This window comes from Macrotis lagotis, chromosome 2 (genome assembly GCF_037893015.1).
Source record: "Macrotis lagotis isolate mMagLag1 chromosome 2, bilby.v1.9.chrom.fasta, whole genome shotgun sequence".
Lineage (NCBI taxonomy): Eukaryota > Metazoa > Chordata > Mammalia > Peramelemorphia > Peramelidae > Macrotis > Macrotis lagotis.
The window spans coordinates 318,792,908-318,812,807 of NC_133659.1; the positions used below are offsets into that span (position 1 = coordinate 318,792,908).

Sequence of the window (19,900 nt, forward strand, 5' to 3'; positions counted from 1 at the left end):
TGCAGATGTCTTGTACTTTAGAAGGGGAAATGGTATGCAGAGTTCATGGAGAAAGTGGACTCAGTCGTTCTTAGAAAACAATTGTTTTTAACTCTGTTTTTGTATAACTTCATAAGGGATGACATTTAAAAAGGTAGATATCAAAATGCTATTCGATTAAAATCTTTAAAGTGAAAGACAAATATATTTTGAGTGGTGTGATAAAAATTGTCTTTCAGAAAATATTTTTCTCTTTCATTCAAGAGCATGGCTTTGCCAATCTTGACTACATTCTTCAAATTATACATCTTTCCTCAATCTGGACCAAGACTTCCTTCAAAGTTCAGGTAATCAGTGGGACACATTTGGTTCAGTGGGTTCAGTAGGACATTGCCCCCACAGTATGGAGTGTTTTGATCATAATAGACTAGAAGAATGGGGAACTTGTAAATCCTTTAAAGTGTTAAATTTCTCAGGTCTAATGTGTTTAAGACACTGTGCTTTAGGATGTTTTTGTCTTTGTAAAATCTCACGTTGTATCCCTTTCCTGCATGTTCTTATGATGAATCATGACTTTTGTGCTTTATATATTTTAAGCTAAGTCAAATTTCCTTTTTAAAAAAAGCGGAGTATACATTTTTAGAAACTTTTTTCCAGTGGCTTAATTGATTGTCAATATCCTGCAACCTAGAAAGCAGGAAAGCCTTTTTTAAAAAATAAGTGCCTTGACTCTCAGATGCTCTTAATATATGGGGTTATGTTGGTCGGTTTTTGGAATGATCATAATGTTACAAATGTGGTTTCCAATAATTCAAGTCAAAAAATATTTAATAAATGTCTCCTATGTACAAGACACCTTGTTAAGTGTTGAAACTGAAAGACCAAAAATATTGTTGGTCTAAAAGGAATATTCACCAAACAGTTGGCCAAGGCCTACTGTCATTCAGGGTGCTTGAGAAGAGCCTGCCCATCTTAGTGTGCCTGGAAAGCCTCTGGTCTCCCTTTTGCTCTAGATTTGTGATTCTCTGATTTGAAATAGGGCTGCCCTGGAGTCCACTGCTTGCTTCATCAGCATGTAGGGAGCTTCCCCACAGCACTCAAAAGCTAGATCAGCAGGGCACAACTGAGGTCCTACCAAACCTCCAGGACCGGTCTGGCAATAGAACCTAGGTTTATCATCTGAGAGCCAGCCTAGCAAAGTTTACCAGGTTAGCTACTGGAAATTGGTAATTACTTGGCTGTGCCAGGCTCCTGGAGATAGTCTGTCGTGTGACATAGATGGGCTGTAATATGTGTCTTATTAGCAAAAACTCATGCCAACCAAACCATGGCTCCAAACAAAAGCAATGTTTTTGAACCATTGGCAGTGTACAGTAGGTAGTGTGCTCATTAATCTTGGAGCTATTCTTCCTTTTCGGCTATTCTTGTGGCACGTATCTATTAAATTAATCACTGTTTTATTCTGCCCCAAGATTTAAGCAACCTTGACTAGTTACTTTCCCTAAGTACCAGACAGTTTTCAATATTTGCAAATGTAACATTTGTTTCTGTTAGACCAAGGATGACCCCAAGATGAGGAGTATGAGAGAATATTATTTTCTGAGTTGTTTTTAGTTATTTGATAAAATTTGAGTGTACAAATTTAAATTACCAAAGCTCTTGGAAAAAAGCAATCATGGCCAAATTGATTTTAAGAAAAACGGTGCAATAAGTTTTTGTTACTTTGCCATACTTTTTATTAAAGCAATGAATGTGTTAGAACAAGCTTCTAAAGAAATGAAAACACTGATCCTTTGTTAGAAGATTTGGCCTTGAATAAGCTGCTGAAGCTAATATGAGCATAGATCAAAAAGGACAATGTTAATTGTCTATAATATAATCATGTATGGGCTGTTTGTTATTGACTAAAAAAAATCAGCATTACCAAAAAGGTAATTTTTAAATCTAATTGTTAATTTTTTTAACATTTAACATTTTAAAATCTAATTTTATGAGAACTCAATATTTGACTCTGGATTTATGTATTTATATTGGTTTTACTAACACAACTTAAAGTATTAAATATTCAAGTATTAAAATGTAAAACCCTTTGCCAAGTTTTAATGTCTTTTTTAATGTGTTTAGGTAAATAGTACATTTTTTGATTGCAGGAACACATGGGAACCTTTTCCCCTTCAATATATGTTGCCAAGTCATGACAGCATAAGGATAATTTTAGATTGAATGATTTTGAGGGTGAGTCTTCCTTGCTCATGATATTTGTTTCACAAATGCTGTGCTTCATCACTTTTCTCTGTGCCTGACTGTCATGGTGATCCCTCCAAAGGCACAGTTGCTATTTGACAACTTCTTTCAAGTAAGCCACAGATTGAATGTTGTCTGTGTTGATGACCTAGCTTGTCAGTCAGGAGGTGAAGATGGAGGACTGTCCATGGTCTGTGCTGCTAGCAGACATCCCTCAATCTTAACCTCATATTACTTAAAAAAAATGTTAAACCCTTCCTGGATAAGCTGGTTTCTTTATACACTTTTGAAAGTGCTATAATTCTGTATTTTAGTCAGGTTGTGCCCTTTAGCACATACATTCTCTCAGCCTCCTCTTCACCTTTCCAACATCCATCTCAAGATACATGTCTTTCAAAGCCTTTCCCTAAAGACCCTTTAGGTCTTTCTGCAGAGGTTCAATAACGTCTTTGGGGACCTGGATTGCATGGTCTGAAATTCTCTTATTCTGTGATATGTAACCAGTAGCCCAGGTATTCCCAATAGACTGGTTAAATCAACTTTAACAAGTCAGCAATCTGGTGTTTCCTAATGAACTATTTAAAATACTTTGTGTCTGTTACATCATGTCCTGGATTTAATAACTGAGATTACAGATGATGTCTGAAACGGTCACCGAACCAGCCAGTGTAGTCCAGAATGATGCCAGGGTCCAGTTATTTGGGTCAGAAAAAATCAGAATACTTTGCCACTACATTGAAGCATCATCTCAATTTATTTTGAATAAATGCCTGTGGAAATTAAGTCATTTGATGTGAATGAATACCTTAGCATGCTGAAATCAAGTGTATCATCAGGGCCTATTTGAATTGTTTTGCTGTATTTTCTTGGAACTTGCAAAAAAGTTTATAGCCAAGTAATTATGAGTTTTTACTATTTCACAGAACCCTAGATTGTTAGAAAGAACTTTAAGGGCAGTGATGCTGTAGGAGACTTTACGTTTCAGTTGAACTGAATGACCCTTCCGATTTGGACATTCCAAGCTTCTGGGAGGTCATCTAGCTCAACCTTCTCTACTTCAAAATTTCTTTTTTTTCTATCTTAAGAAAAATTTTCCCTCCTTGACTTGCCTTATTTATAATTTTATTTTAATTATTTTAAAATCATATTGTTTCAACTGGGTATAAAGCAGGTAGCCTGGCAAAATTCTTAATTTCATCTGAGCCTCAGTTTCCTCATCTGCACACTGAAAGCATTGGGCTAAATAACCTCTAATATCCTGTCAACCTCTAATTTCACCATCCTTATCCTATGAATGAAAAAAGGACAATTCCTAGAAATGCAAGGCTGATTGGACTGTGTATTGTAGAGACCTCTAGTGGTCAAAGTCTGGTATTGAAACATCAATTTTGCATTTCTATTCACAATTTTTCTGACAAGGTGGGCTAACCCTGGGAGTCAGGAGAACTTGGGTTCAGGTTTGTATTGGCAGCTTCTCATTGTCTCCACACAACCCTTTAACAAATTACAAAAGTTACCTTCTTGCATCAGTGGAGGGACTTTTCATGTGGGAATTCATCAGTCAATGAAAACACAGGTCCAGACTAGAATAATTAAAGATTATATTAGGGTGCATTGAATATAAAATCAAAGACTATTAAGAGCTTAAAGGGACTTGTGATTTTATAACATAGCACTCTCACTTTACAAATGAGGTACTATGACCTAGGGAGACTGAGAGGGAGAGTGGTAGAATGACAACGTTGGACTTGGAGTTGGGCATACCTGGAAAAGTCATGTAACTGCTTTCATTATTCCAGGCTTCTGTTAAACAGGTGCTTATCTATACAAATAGAATTCCCTGATCCAAAAATATTAATCAACAAGCATCATAGTTCTGTCTTCCAGTCTCCCAAGAAAATAATTACTCTGACTCCTCCCCAATTTTTTTAAAGAAATGAATCAATACTTATGTCCTTAACTTCTCCCTGTTTCCTTTGCATTCCACAATTTTGCAGATACCTCTCCTCTCTAAGATATAACCTTGTTTGCTAAGTCACCTCCATCTTTCTTAATCTCTGTATAATACTGATGTTGATAAAAACCAACTCATCCTTTAAAGTCTCCTTGGTTCCCTGACACTCCTGATTCTGCTCTTCTCTTATTCCTTTTTTCCTTCCAGATCCATAAATAAGGGCATTCTTTCAAAATTCTGTTAGTGGTCTCCTCTCCCTTTTCCTGTCCCCTGTTGATCTTAACCAAACCATGCCTTCAAATGTTCTCTTTTTTTGAGTGACTCCCAAATCTAAAGCTGCAGTCTGATTTTCCTTCAGAGCTCCAAAACCATAAGGTATCTAAGGTCCTCTCCAACTTGAATATTATAAATCAGGCACAATGAGAACTTGCCCTGATGGCTTATAGGACCATTATTCTCTAAATCAAAAATCATCAGAGCTAGCTTTAATTTCTTTGTCCCCGCCCTCATTTCCACCCAGTTAAATCACTGAATCTCAACTTATATACTTTTCAAATCCATTCCATCTTCCAGTTCCTTTGATTATATCAGACCCTTATTCTCTCTTCTCTGGACTTTTCCTAGAGCCTAGTAACTGGTGTGCCTGCTTCCAGATTCTTTCTCTAACAACCTGCTTCTGCCAAATAGATTGTCCTAATGCACGTATCAATAATATCAATGTCAACAATAATAATAATAAATGGCCTATGTAAATGTTTTAAGTTTTGCAAGGCACTTTACAGACATTATCTCATCTGATCTTCAAAATAATACTGGGAAGTGGGTGTTCCTATTAGCCACACTGTGACCTTAGCCTTTCTGAGTCTCTTCCTTATCAGAAATAATTCCTATATTCTTCAAATAGAGATAATAATATTTGTACTACTTGCCTTACACTCTGTCTCCCTCATGGAACTGTTATGAAGAAACCTGAAACTTTTATTCTAGGACCAGCCTGTCAGCTCCTCCATCACTTTGCCTCTCAGGATGAAGGAGTCGATTGAACTTCCAAATGAGTCACTGGGTCCCTAAAACCAGAGTTCCAGAGGTCTGGTATGTGAATAGAGAGCATTTAGTAATATCTCCCCACCTGGAGTCGTTGAGGATCCTCCTTGGAGGAGAGTTGTGAGGATGCGTATTGGAAGAGCTAAGAGAGGCACTAGGTCACAAGCAGACAAGCTCTACCTGACTCCAGTTGGCCTATCAAAGTGGGGGATGTCATCAGAAGCTCTCTGCAAGGGGCGGCTAGGTGTTGCAGTGGGTAGAGCACTGGCCCTGGGGTCAGGAGTACCAGGTTCAAATCCAGCCTCAGACACTTAATTACCTAGCTGTGTGGCCTTGGGCAAGCCACTTAACCCCATTGCCTTGCAAAAAAAGAGAAGCTCTCTGCACATGTTCCTGAACCCCAAATGTTAGTAAGACATTAATTAAAATAATAGCTAATGTTTACATAGTGCTATGTGAATTTTATCAGTCACTTTGCTAAGGTCTCAGGATACAAATAATGAGCAAAAAAAAAAAAAGTGTTTCCTAACCTGAAGGAGCTTTATATTCTAATTGTATTAAGAAAAATGCTTTGTAAATTTTAAAAGCACCATAAAAAAGACACATTGATCCTTGGGATAGAATTTAAATGGGAATAAATAATGTAAAGATGTAATCTAGATGCAATGAATCAAATAAAGATTCTAAGTTCTCACTGTGCCTGATTTATTATTATTCAAATTATTTATTATTTATTATTATTCAAATGCAGCTGACTCTGAAATTTCTGGTGCAACATAATCTCCCTGAGAATGCATGCAGATGCTCTACAGATCCCCCACTGTCCTAGAAGTTAAGGAACTTTCTTGTGGTTCCACAGCAAGTAAAAACCAGAGATGGGATAGGAAACCAGGTCTTTCTTATTCCAGGACCAGCATATGAGCTCCTCCGTCACTTTGCCTCTCAGGATGAAGGAGTCGGTTGTACTGCCAAATGAATCACTGGGTCCCTAAGGCTTTCACAAAATATAGTAGTTTCCTTTGGCCCCTATCTCACATTCCCAACCATCTGATGACAGCAGGAGGATTCCAGAGAAGCATGGAGCAAACAGACGTCTCCCTCTCCCAGTGGGATATCTATCATCCCAGTGTGTATCTCAAAGGCAGTCAGTCAGTAGATGATCAAAATATTATTAGTTGCAGTACCAATTTAATGTAAATTTCAGTTATAAAAAATTTAAATTCAAGTCTTCAATCAAGTGAATTGATATAATAACTTTCACCTTCTGAATAATCTTAAGACTCTTAATTTATACCCTAAAAGTTCTCCTTTTCAGTGACTATCTGTGCTATTTTAAGTTTATTTTCCTTAAGAAAGTTCTGTTTTGGAAGAAAATTAGCTCGTGACAGGTGAAGATGGATTTTTCCCCCCATCAATAACCACTATGATGCAAGTAGAGACACTAAATAGGCTTATTGACTGCCAGACCATGACACTAAGCTCTGCACAGAGCACTCTGCATTTTCTCAAATCCAACCCAACTTAAAAACATCTGAATATTCCAATAAAATCTTCCTTTTGATGGAAGTGACCTTGAACACAAGTACCAGGGGAGTGCAAATTGTGGCCTGCCTGATCATGGTGGAAAGACTTGTGTGGTGTATTGGACAGATTCAGGGTCAATTCCTGCCTCTGGTTGTGGCCTTTGGCAAGCAATTAAACCTCTCCAAACTTCAGTTTTCTCATCTACAAAGTGAGGGTGTTAGACTAGATTATTTCCAAAGTCCCTTTGGAGTTTAATCTTTAACCTTAAATCTTTAATCCTATGATATCCCAACAGACCTTGGGCAAGTCAGTCAAACTCTATGGGCCTCAGTTTCCTTAACTGTAAATATCAGAATTTGAATGAAATGAATTCTCAAGTCCTTTCCAGCTCTGTATCTTATGTGTAGTGTCATAATAAAAACTCTTCAATTAGAGTAATAGAGTGGTTTATAATGAACCACTGAAAATGAGCCAAACACAAAGAGGATGTCTATGAAAGGGGTGTTTCTGAAATACTGCGTTATGTAGGCTGTAGTGGAATCTAAAACCCTTTATAACTGGCCTTTCCCATCTCTTTTATATCTTTGGTGTATGAGGTAAATGAGGTGTTCAGGGAGGACTTGCACCTCTGGTATAAGAGCTTGCCAAGCCCTTTTTTTTAGGGTTTTTTTTTTTTTTTGGCAAGCTAATGGGGTTAAGTGGCTTGCCCAAGGCCACACAGCTGGGTAAGTGTCTGAGACCACATTTGAATTCGGGTGTTCCTGACTCCAGGGCCCATGCTCTATCCACTGCGCCTCCTAGCTACCCTACCAAGCCCTTTTGAAGGCTGCTCATTTACCTTTGGTGTCCCTCTGGCACTTGACTTTCACCTGTGGCTCCCAGAAGCTATAGCAGCACAGTGACCACACCCCAGTAAAATCTCTCCAAGCCAGGCTCAATCAGATTGAGCACGGCTGATAGATTTTCAACCCTCTGGTAAGTTAGAGATGTCTACCCCAAGTGTGTGAAAACTTCTGTAAGAATGGGTAGATGAGAATTTTCCCAACAGCCATGAAAGAGATTGAAGGAGGTGCTATGGATTGGCCAGATATTGAAGATGCCAAAGTCATCTACTGTTTCCTGGGCCATGATCAATCATCCTGACTTTGGTCCTGCCACTGGATTATTCTGAAAGAGAGACTGAGGCTGATGACTATGCACAAGTCTGCCTCACTTAAATACAATTCACAGGACAATCAAGATTTCACTGGTCCTCTTCAAAAATAAAGGACAAACAACACTTGACCCTCCTCCAGCACCTCCATGATCTAACAATGCTGGCCTTCCTACCAGTCCTCACGCATGGCAGTCTCCCAATCCTGTCCCTTTTCACTGACTCTCTCTTATTCATGGAATGACCTTCCTGCTCATCTCTGCCTCCTGGGTCGCCTGACTTATTTCAAGCCTCAGTTCAAACCTCACATGCTGTGAAAGGTCCTCTTCTCTGCTCAGATGGGAAGATAGTGCCTTCCCTTGAGATCGCCTTCCATTTATACCGTATGGGTAAGCTTCCATATTGTCTGCCCCATTAGAATGGAAGTTCCTGAAAAGCAAACTGTTTTTTGCTTTTCTTTGTATTCTCAGTACTTGACCTTGGGTTCATAATAAACACTTAATGAATGCTTATTAATTGGCCCATTAACTGAAGAAAGGATTTATGCTTTGATTTCAAATTATACTAGGCATGACCTCTAAAGACCCTTCTAAATCTGAAATTGAGTGATTCCATATGTTAGAACAGACAGATATTTTAATAATTTTTATAATTTTATAAATTTTATAAATGAGGAAAATGAACCTGAGGGAAGTAGAATTTTTTTGTCCAGGGTGCAATAGCTAGTGAGTTTCTGAGGCAGGATTTGAACTTGGGTCTTCTCTGATTCCATAAGCACTGTGCCCACTTCATTGCTTTCGTCATCTACAAAAAAGGTGATGCACCAGGAAAAACTTTCTCTCCTAGCTTGGTTTGATGATAGACTGGTTACCAAAGAAGTGAGCAGAAATTGGGAGACAAAATAATTGCTTAAGTTTGGACCAAGACAAAGCATTTGTCTGTGGATTGGCACCAGATTATTCATTCCTAGGAGTGGTTTTCTGAGATGGTGTTTGTCATTCTCTCTGCAGAGGATAGATGTCTGATAGAATACTATCTTCTAAAAACTTCCAGCAAGAAAACTTGCCTCCTTCCAGAGATCACTTCTATTTGTCCTGATTTATTGTACAAGATCATGATATTTCAAGCTAGAAAAGACTTCAGAACTCATCTAGTTCAAGGACCTTAACCTTTTTGTGTGTTTTGAAACCCTCTAGCAATGTGGTCACGCCTAGGAACCCCTTCTCTGAATGATGTTTTTTTTTTAGTTTTTTGCAAGGCAATGGGGTTAAGTGACTTGCCCAAGGCCACACAGCTAAGTAATTATTAAGTGTCTGAAGCTGGATTTGAACCCAGGTTGTCCTGACTCCAGAGCCGGTGCCCTATCCACTGCACCACCTAGCTTCCCCCTGAATGATGTTCTTAAACAAACAAAACAAAATACATAGAATGATGAAGTCCATTCTATTGAAACAAAGATATAAAAGCATTTTTTTAAAGACCATAGAATAAAACTGTGTATTCCCTTTGACTTAGCAATACCACTTTTAGATTTGTTTTCCAAGGTGATTTGGGAAAAAGGAAAAGAACTTATATGTTCTAAAATATTTATAACAGCTTTCTTTGTGGTGGCAAAGAACTGGACACTGAGGGAAAGTTCATTAATTGATGAATGACTGATCACATTGTGCTATAAGATTGTGATGGACTACTACTCTACCATAAGAAATGATGAGCTGGTTGATTTTAGGAAAACATGGAAATATTTGCACAAAATAATGGAAAGTAAAATGATAAGAACCGAGAGAACATTGTACAATCACAGCAATATTCTTCTAAAAAATTGAACAACTAAGTCATTTTGAGTTTTTTCTTTAATGTTATTTTATTTTATTTTTCCAATTACATGCAAAGATAGTTTTAACATTGTAAACTTTTGGGCTCTACATTTTTCTACCACCCTCCATTCCCTCCACCTTCCCCATGACAGTGAGTAATCTGATATAAGTTGTACAATTGTGTTTAACATATTTCCATATTAGATATGCTGTGAAAAAGAAATTAGAACTAAGGGGGGGGGGGAATCCATGAGAAAGAATGAAAAAAGAAAACAGAAAACAAGTTTTAAAAGTAAATAGTATGTTTTGGTTTGCATTCAGACTTCATAGGTTTTTCCTCTGGACATAGATGTCATTTTCCATCACAAGTCTTTTAGAATTTTCCTTAATCAATGAACTGCTGAGAGGAGAAAAGTCTATCATAGTTGATAATCACCTAATATTGCTGTTAATGGGTACAATGTTTTTGGTTCTGTTCACTTCACTCAGCATCACTTCATGCAACCTGGAAATGTTTCTTTTTTGTCTTTTTTTATTTAAGTTCAAAATGAATAACTTTAAAAAAAGGTTCGTGGATCTCAGATTAAGAACTTCTGGTCTAATCTGACCTCCTTGTTTTTACAGAGGAGGAAAAGACCTTAGGAGGGGGAAGAAAAGATTCAGTGTTTCAGAGTTTTTAAATAGAATATCAAAAATTCAGATCTAAGTTCTCTGCTTTTAAATCATGCTGCTCTTTCCACCATTTCATACACCATTCAATGTCCTTGAATTAATGCAGCACTTTCTAGTAGGCTTCCTAATTCCAATCTTTCCCTCCTCCAACCCATCTTGCATACCGTATCTAAACTACTCATCATCATTACCACTCAAATTTACACTCACTACCATGGCCATTTCCATTCTGATGGTATTTATATGGTGCTTTGCAGATTGAAAAAATGCATTTCTCACAAATCCTAAAAATTGGGTAATACACATAGGTTTAGCCCCATTTTGCAGATGAAGAAGCTTCAGGTCAGAATCATATAGCTAATTTGTATTTGAGAATAGAGTCAAACCTAGATTCCATGATTCTAAACTCATTTCTCTAACTCAATGAAGTCACATCTCTGGTCAAAATATAAGACTTCTCACATGGTCTTAAATTGCTTCTGGAACTGGTTTTTTCCCCCTATATCTGTAATTTTTAGCTCCATAAGTGAGTTGTAAGCTGTGTGACCAACCCAAAATAGTGGTCTATAGCTCTTTATGGTGAAAAGACCAATGGATATGAAGTCAGAAGTCCTGGCTTCAAACTGTGCCTCTCTCATTATTTTGATGACTTGATGCAAACTCTTCAGTTTCCCTCACAGTGCTGGTACCTAAGTGCTCAATTGGTGCTTGTGGATCCACTAAACTTTAAAATCCTATATCATTTAAGGAGGACACATTAAAATATTAGCATATTTTAATTTTATGTAAATTCTTTGAAACTGACTGCTGTGTAGGATTAAAATAATCTTAGTGAGAGAGAAGGGAAAAAAACTCTAACCATCTGCAGATAGGTTAAATTTAGAAAATCCTCACAACAGAGAAGTGCAGTGTTCGTTTAACTGAAATAGAAGAAGAAAAAATTGTTCGGGGCCTGCTTAACAGAACATTTCCTTTGATGGCAATTAAAATTTGAAGCTCCATCCTTTTTATAGAAATGACTCTCGTTTCAAAAGCGGCACTGATTGTTCCCGCCCGCTGTCAGAGCATCTTCCTAACCCTCTGAAGGGCCCCAGAATTAGCTCCATTCAGGAAACAAAGCAGTGGCCATCCCTCTGAACCACTTTTCTTTCTTTTTCTTTTCAGTTTCTGGATAGAAGGGAAGGTTTGGGATATCTTGCTAAATCGAACATGAATCTTTCCTGGGCTTTCGGTACCTGGAATAGCAATTCTTTACTTCCAGTTGATTTTTAGAGGCATAAAACAGCAGAAAACAATTTTCTTGGTTATGGTGGTCATTGGTGAATTCAAGGAAATAGGAAAAGTTGCCATTCTAGATAGCTGATGGCTATATTGAGGGCACCAAAGTAAGGTCAACCTATTTGTCATAATGTGAGATTTTGGCTTTGGTTACCTTTTGATCAGTCTGCTAGTGTTCCACCTTCCTTTAAATTAATTATAATCTGCTTTATTTGCAAAGTTCTCTGCAATTTTTACCTAGAGGAATTTTTCAGCAAAGAAATTTTAAGTAGAAAAAATTTAAGGAGAGAAGAATCTTAATTACATAATTAAATTATATCCTGCAACAATGTTTATCTCATATGAATAATCCTGATTTATCTTCAAACATTTGATTATTATAACTGTTTGAGAGAATGGCATCATATAGACCTGAGATTCTATTCATGTAGGGCATATTCACTATTAATGCAGTTGCCTATTTGCCTATAACTCATAAGTTTTCTGAATCATTGAGAAGGTAAGTGACTTTTACTGGATCACATAAAAAGTGTATGCCAGAGGCTGGAAGGTCTTTCTGACTCTACAACTCACTCTCCATCCTCTATTCCATGTTGGTTCTCAAGAATCATTCCCATTTCTTCTACCTGAAACTTGGACTCTGTCTTTAGAATTATGTTGGTCTCCAACAGATGAACTTTTAATTTTTTTTTAATTTGCTTTTCCAACTATTTGAGTTTTTCATTTTTCTCCCTCTTTCCCTTCCCCTCCCCCTCCCCCACAGAAACCATTCTAATATCAACTCATTTATAACCATGCTGAACATAGATCTGTATTGATCATGTTGTGAGAGAAGAATCAAATTCAAACAGAAGAAAAAATATTAGAGAGAAAAAATGATATAATACATATGACAATTTTTAAAAATTTAAGATAATAAGATTTGATCTTCATTTAAATTCCATAATTCCTTCTCTGGATATGGATGGCATTTTCCATCACAAGGCTTTTAAAATTATCTTTGACTATTTTACTTTGAAGTGAACAAGTCCATCATAATTGATAATCAGTGAGTATAATGTTCTTCTGGTTCTGCTCATCTTACTCAGCATCAATTCATGTAAGTCTTCTCAGGCTTTTCTGAAGTCCCATTCCCTCATGATTTCTTATAGAACAATAGTGTTCAATCACATTTATATACCACAATTTATTTGTTCATTCCCCAATTGATGGGCATCCTCTCAATTTCAAATTCTTTGCCACTACAAACAAAAAAGCAGCTATGAATATTTTTGTACATGTGGGATTCTTACCCTTTTCATGATCTCTTCAGGATATAGACCCAGTCATGGTGTTGCTGAATCAAAAGGTATCCAAACTGCTCTCCAGAATGGTTGGACCAGTTCACAACTCCACCAACAATGCATTAGTGCCCCAGTTTTCCCACATCCCCTCCAACATCAATCATTTTCCTTTCTGGTGATATTGACCAATCTGAGAGGTATGAAGTGGTACCTCAGAGATGCTTTAGTTTGCATTTCTCTAATCAATAATGATTTAGAGCAACTTTTCATATTACTATAGATATTTTTTATTTCTTCATGAAAATTGCCTTTCCATATCCTTTGATCATTTATCAATTGGAGAATGAATTATTTTTTATAAATTTGACTCTATTTATTTTAGAAATGAGTCCTTTGTCAGAAACACTGGCTATACAAATTGTTTCTCAACTTATTACATTCCTTTTAATCTTGGTTGCATTGGTTTTGTTTGTGCAAACCCTTTTTAATTTAATGTCATCAAAATCATTCAGTTTATTTTTTATAATGTTCTCTATCTCTTCTTTGGTCATAAATGGCTCCCCCTTTCATAGATCTACTAGGCAAATTATTTCTTGTTCCTATTTGGTTTATACCTTTTACATCTAAATCCTGTACTTATTTTGACCTTATCTTGGTATAGGGTGTGAGATGGTGGACTCTGCCTAGTTTCTGCCATGCTATCTTCCAGTTTTCCCAGAAATTTTTATCATAAAGTGAGTTCTTATTCCAGAAGCTGGAATCTGGGTTTATCAAACAATAGATTACTAGAGTTATTAATGCTTTCTTTTGTACCTAATCTGTTCCACCAATCCACCACTCTATTTCTTAACCAGTCCCAAAGAGTTTTGATGGTTGATACTTTGCAATATAATTATACATCTGGTATGGCTAGACCACCTTCCTTTTCATTTTTTCCATTAATTTTCTTGCAATTTTTTCATTCATTTTCTTACCAGTTTTTTTTAGCTCACTGAAGTAGTTTTTTGGAATTTTAATTGTTAAGTAGGTGAGTTTTTATCTTATTTTTCCTAAAATCAGGTCTCTCATTCAAACTCCAGCTCCCATTCCCACATCTGGCCTCCATCTCTGACTCTTATCTTTCTTCTGTGCCATCTTCCCCCATTAGAATATACGTTCTTTGAGGGCAGAGTCTGACTTGCTTTTAGTTTTGGCCTCAGTAAAGTTCCTCACAAATACTTTATCATATTAATCATTATTAGTAGAATTTTCTGAGACACTGAGGGGGTAAAGGGACTTGTCTGAGATCACACAGGGACAATATTACAACTCAGGTCTTCTTGAATCCAGTTTAACTCTATTTTACATTGCTTCCACAAAACCCTTTAGAACTGCCAGCTACAAAGTAGAAGCCAATCTGCTCTGTTGGAAAAAATTTCCTATCTGGGAACTTATTACACCAATTAAAACATAGTCCAAAGAAATCCTTAATAGTAATACCAAAGCATCTGTGATTTCATTAGCAGATATCAAAACAAATAGCAAGTCATGAAGAACTAAATAAATAGGTCTTAGGTGGGGATTCTTAGACTGCAGTCCATTGATTTGTTTTTCCTAATATTTTGATAATTTTAGTATAATTGGGTTTTTTTTGTTCTAGGCACATTTTATGTTTTGAGAAGGGGTCCATGGACTTTGCCATACTTACTGCCAAAGGGGTTACACCTTGATTTAGAAAGTTGCCTCAAAGTCAGAGAGATCAAGGGATTTGCTCAAGATCACATAGCTCATATAAATCAGAGATAAATTTAAATCCAGGTTTTCAGCTTCCATATACAATATCATAAAGTATCTCTTGATATGACATCTAAATTGCATTGAACACATCCTCCAACAACCCTGGGATGTAGTTAGTGAGAACCTTCCCACTTTGAACCAGTAATTTTTGTCAGGATGTAGAGCTCCCCAAAACGAAATCTCCTTTACAGATGTGTATATTCAATTACCCTGCAACCTTAGTGAATTGTCTGATGGATTGAGAAGGGGTGACATAGTTACTCCTCCAACCATGTAGTCGGGATGACCTTAGTGCCCATCTGACCTGCCACTGGGCACTTACTAGTTGTGTGATCTTGAGCAAGTCACTTAATCCTGATTACCTCAAATCCAAGGCCATGTTCAGTCATCCTGATCTATATCTGGCCACTGGGCCCAGAAAACTCCAGAGGAGAAAGTGAGTTTGGTGACTTAGCACAGAAACCCTCAATCAAATCCAATTCTTGTGATTGTCATGGCATCACTTCCCTGATGCCATGGTCTTCTTTGAGAATGAAAGACAACAAATGCCAAAAGTAAGACTTGAACCCAATTCTTCTTTAAACAACCATACCTACTGCAGGGGGCCAGTTTTCTAACATCTATAAAGTTCTGTTTTAGTGCAATCACTATTCTGTTCTTTTTACAGAAGAGGAAACTGAGGCCCCAAAAGCTTACTTGGCCAAGTCAAAGAATCTGTGTCTGAGTCCAAAACCTCTCGTTGTTCCCTTATCTAATGATCTTTCTGCCATGCTAGAAGAAAATGGAGATTAGACAAAGGATGCTTATAGCACCAGTAAAAATGATTTCTTATAAGGAAAGGGAAATTACACTGAGACTAATGACTGTCTGTGTGTCTATATGTGAAATTATTCCCAATGTGAGCAACAGATAATCCCTTTCATATGCTGTTCATGGAAGAAATACAATATAATCTCATTCTTAATGTAGTCATTAAAGATGGTCCCTGCTCTCACTCAGTGGGTCAATTAAATACTTAAATTTAGACTTGAGAGTATCAGCACAATTCATGAATTAATTAATAATCTATTGCTAGTAAATCCATATAGTACATTAATTAAACATTTGCTTTACTTAGTAATTTGCATTCCATCTCTCAAAATCTTAATTTTCTCATCTGCAAATTGGATATAATAATGTTAGCACTGAGGCAGCAATAGGGCAGTACAAATATGGAGCTGGCCTCAAAGCTGGAAAGACCTGAGTTCAAGTCCTTTCTTTTATACATTGTACTGATTGTGTGATTTATGTCACTTAATATCTAAAGGCCCTAGACAACTCTAATAATATAAAGGTTCTGATCTATAATGATAATTAATATTCTTCTCCTGGAAGTTCTCCATACCAATGAAATCACATGTCCAATTCATATCTCTGTCACACTGTGTACAGAACTAGTGTCTAAGGGAAGATACAAAATTTAAACATTAAAAAAATCCCGTCCTCAAGGGAATAACACTATATTAATTGAATGAGAAACCAACATAGATAGCTATATTACACAATATCATTTGGTAAATGAATGAGAGACAGTGTAAACTGAAGTGCTCTGTGACCTCTGAAGGGAAAGGTTATTTGTGAATTGTTTGTGAAAGAAATTCTTCCGGGAGAAATAATATTGAAGTAAACCTTTGAAATATGGCTATATTTCAGGACATATGAGGGACAATGAAAGGCACTTGAAAGATTGGCTGATGTTCCAAAGAATCACAGAATCTTAGAATTTAAAAGGTACTTTAGGTTCATCCTTAGATAGGAACATCCAACTATTAAACCATTGTCCATTGTGTACTGTGATATGTATATTTGGTGTAGGCTGTATTGTTGAATTGTTCCAGGTCTTGGCTACAGATAAAGTCAAAGAGATTTTTCTGTAAGGAATATACACCACAAAGTAATCCCTGGCAACATCTTCTGAGCATCTAACCTCCTTTAGAGAATGTATGTGTTCTGTCTTTTTTTTTAATAGGTCTGTAGAGTTCTTTTGTAGGGTGCTGGCCTTGGTTCTGAACTGTCCAAATTAAAAGTAACTATCATGGATCTAAAACCGGAAGAGATCTTGAAGGTCATCTAAATCGGTCTCTTGTTTTCCCTGATAAAAATCCTGAAGACTAGGGAAGTTAAATGATTTGCCTAAGGTCATACAGTTATGAACCTAAATGCTTAGATGTCAGAATCGGTGCTCTTTTTATTTTACCACAAAATAGATGAACTCAATTAGCAAACATAATGAAACACCTTGTCCTAAACTCTATAATATTCTCTGGGATACAAAGATTAAAAAACCAATCACAATCCCTTCCATTCAAATGGATGACATTCTCTTGTGAAGACATAAATGACATGTTCATTTAATTTGTGGATGACACAGAGCTGGTAGGGATATTTGACATTCTAGAAAAAACATTTCATAAGAAATATGAGAAATAAGGAAGATAATTCCCAAGAACTTGGGAACTTGGGAGGTCATATGATTCTGCGTGACTCATATCTTGATGGCCTAAAGCTCTGATTTCTAAACCTGTCATTCCCATTGACTTCCCAAGTGATCCTGAGATAAGTCTACTGGCCATGTTGGGCGTTAGTTTGCTTATCTATTTATTAGGAAGATAACTAATTAGGATGAAGTATTAAATTATTTGAGGCATTGTGAATTTCATGTTGAAAACCATTAGGCGTGTCAAAATTCTTCTTTGCTCTGGTAAATGATGGAAACAAAAGCAGTGCCCCAAGATGTGAGAGGTTAGTTTTATAGGTCTGGGACAGAGAAAAGGACGGAAAAACTCTAGAGAACCCCCAGTTCCCTGAGAGGTTTGATGAGCAAACAGAAGATAGAACTGTGAAATGATTTTGGAAGCAAGTCTAAAAATACCCCCTCAAGGTTAAAAATCCAAGACATGTCACTTGAGTGCACTTTTTAATCCAACTGGGAATATTTGGGATTATTTGTTGAGAATCTATGAATACTATCTATCTTTTATGAGGATCTGGAAATAAGAATGATTGGAAATGACTCCAGAGGCAATGCTGAGAGATGTTATCATAATAGTTTGTAGAGTTTGGAAAGTATATTAGCATTAGAGTTAACTTCACTTATTGTTGCATATGGGCACTAATAGAAATTTTTTTAAAAAAAATTAAAGCATTCACTTTAGAAGAAAATCAATAAAGAAAAAAATGGATTTAATCTCTAACCACAGCTCAAGTCTTTGAAGTGAGTGATAATGGGAAATTGTGGGATGTTGAGCCACAAGAGACCTTAGAGATTATCTTTCTCTATCGCCCTTATTGTATCCTTATTTTATCTTACATATGAAGAAAAATATAAAGACTTTATAGAATCACTGACTTTTAGTCAGAAGGAATCTCATCAACACCTAATAAGATCCCCGCTACAATACACTTGACAGGTGGTTGTCCAACCTCCAAGACCCGTAAGGAGGGGAAAACTTCTTAAGGCAATCCCTTTCGCTATGGGACAATTCTAATAATTTGGAGCAATGCACATATGAATACTCTCTCTCTCTCTCTCTCTCTCTCTCTCTCTCTCTCTCTCTCTCTCTCTCTCCCGTTCTTTGGATGTTTTTCACTTTGTCAATATTTTTTCCTAAATTGTGGTACTTAACGCCAAAGCTGGTGCTCCTTCCTCTAGACCATACTTCCTCATCATTTAATGAATTTCAAGAACACTAATGATCCATGATTCAGTAATACAAACATTAGGGAGTAGCAGGTGCTAGATTATTAGCTATAGGGGAGTAGCAGGTGCAAATGATTTCTAAGGGAGAATGCCTTCTGAATTGTAGTGAATATACTTTGAATAGATCTAAGGTCCCATAGGTCCTTTCCTTCTGTTAAATATATGCCCCTGAGTAGGAGTGGGCAGTCTTTCCAAAACAATTTTAGTAAGAGTAGCAAGGACTCACCTAGTTTGGGGTTGTTGTTCTGGAGAGTTTTCGTGACAGCAATTCCATCATGATGAGAATGGAATGAATTTAGACCCCTCCTCATCCCCACACCAAGTCAAAGTTATTTTTGAGGAAGAAAATCTTAGGGAGTCCAGCCAACAATAGAATATAAGATCCTTGAGAGTGAGATTGTTTCAGTTTTTATCTTTGTATCTCTATCAATTAGCACAATGTCTAAACAATAATAGACATTTGATAAATGCATGTTGATTGATCTTCTAATTATAGAAATAAGCTCCTTGACAGCAGGGACTATTTTATTTTTTGCCTCTATTTCTATTACTTAGCATAGTATCATACACATAGTAGTAGCTAATAAATGCTTATTTATTGATCGGTTACAATATACAATCTTACAAAGTAACTCAGTACCTTTATGGGTCTCCTTAGATCTCTTGGGGAAAATCTATTGCATCTTTTTCATCATATGCTAACTTGTACAGCATAGGTGTTGACCTCACATGTTCACACCTGCTTTTTTTTTTTAGATTTTTTTTTCAGTGCAATGGGGTTAAGTGGCTTGCCCAAGGCCACATGGCTAGGTAATTAAGTGTCTGAGGTCGGATTTGAACCCAGGTACTCCTGACTCCAAGGCTGGTGCTCTATTCACTGCGCCACCTAGCCGCCCCCACACCTGCTTTTAACATCAGACTTCCTCCCTATTGATTTTCCATGTTTATTAAAGATTTGCCATTCTATCACAGGGATTTGTGATATGCCTCCGTAGAGGTTGTTGTTTTCATTCGTGTCCTATTTGTGATGCCATACAGGGTTTTCTTGGTCAAGATATTGGTATAATGTACCATTTTCTTCTGCAGCTCACAGTACAGATGAAGAAACTGAGGCAAAGTCAAGTGACTCACTCAGGATCACACAGATAGTAAGTGTCTGAGACCAGCTTTGAACTCACAAAGATGAGTTTTCCTGATTTCAGGCCTGATACTCTATTCACTACTCCACATAGTTGCCCTTGGAGTTGATATTCAAGAGCCTGAATCAGATGTACGGTAAATACATCCAAATATAAGTGCTGAAAATCATAATATGAATACATACACACATTATGCACATTTATACACATAAAATACATGCATATTATATATATTGTTCCATGAAGATTGTCCTCCATAGGAATGCATTCCCTCCTCATCTTTACCTCTCAAAATCCC

At 36.8% G+C, this 19,900-nt stretch overlaps 1 protein-coding gene across 2 annotated transcripts in view; it reads left to right on the forward strand.

Moving 5' to 3' along the window:
• The window catches only part of GAS2L3 (growth arrest specific 2 like 3), a 50,986-nt gene extending 31,362 nt beyond the window's left edge, over nucleotides 1-19,624 (forward strand). For both annotated transcript variants that reach the window (XM_074226670.1, XM_074226671.1), the window contains exon 9: nucleotides 19,550-19,624. In XM_074226670.1, coding sequence (XP_074082771.1) covers nucleotides 19,550-19,612 — 63 coding nt within the window. In that variant the 3' untranslated portion in view covers nucleotides 19,613-19,624. The remainder of the gene's footprint in view (nucleotides 1-19,549) is intronic.
• Nucleotides 19,625-19,900: the final 276 nt, after the last annotated feature.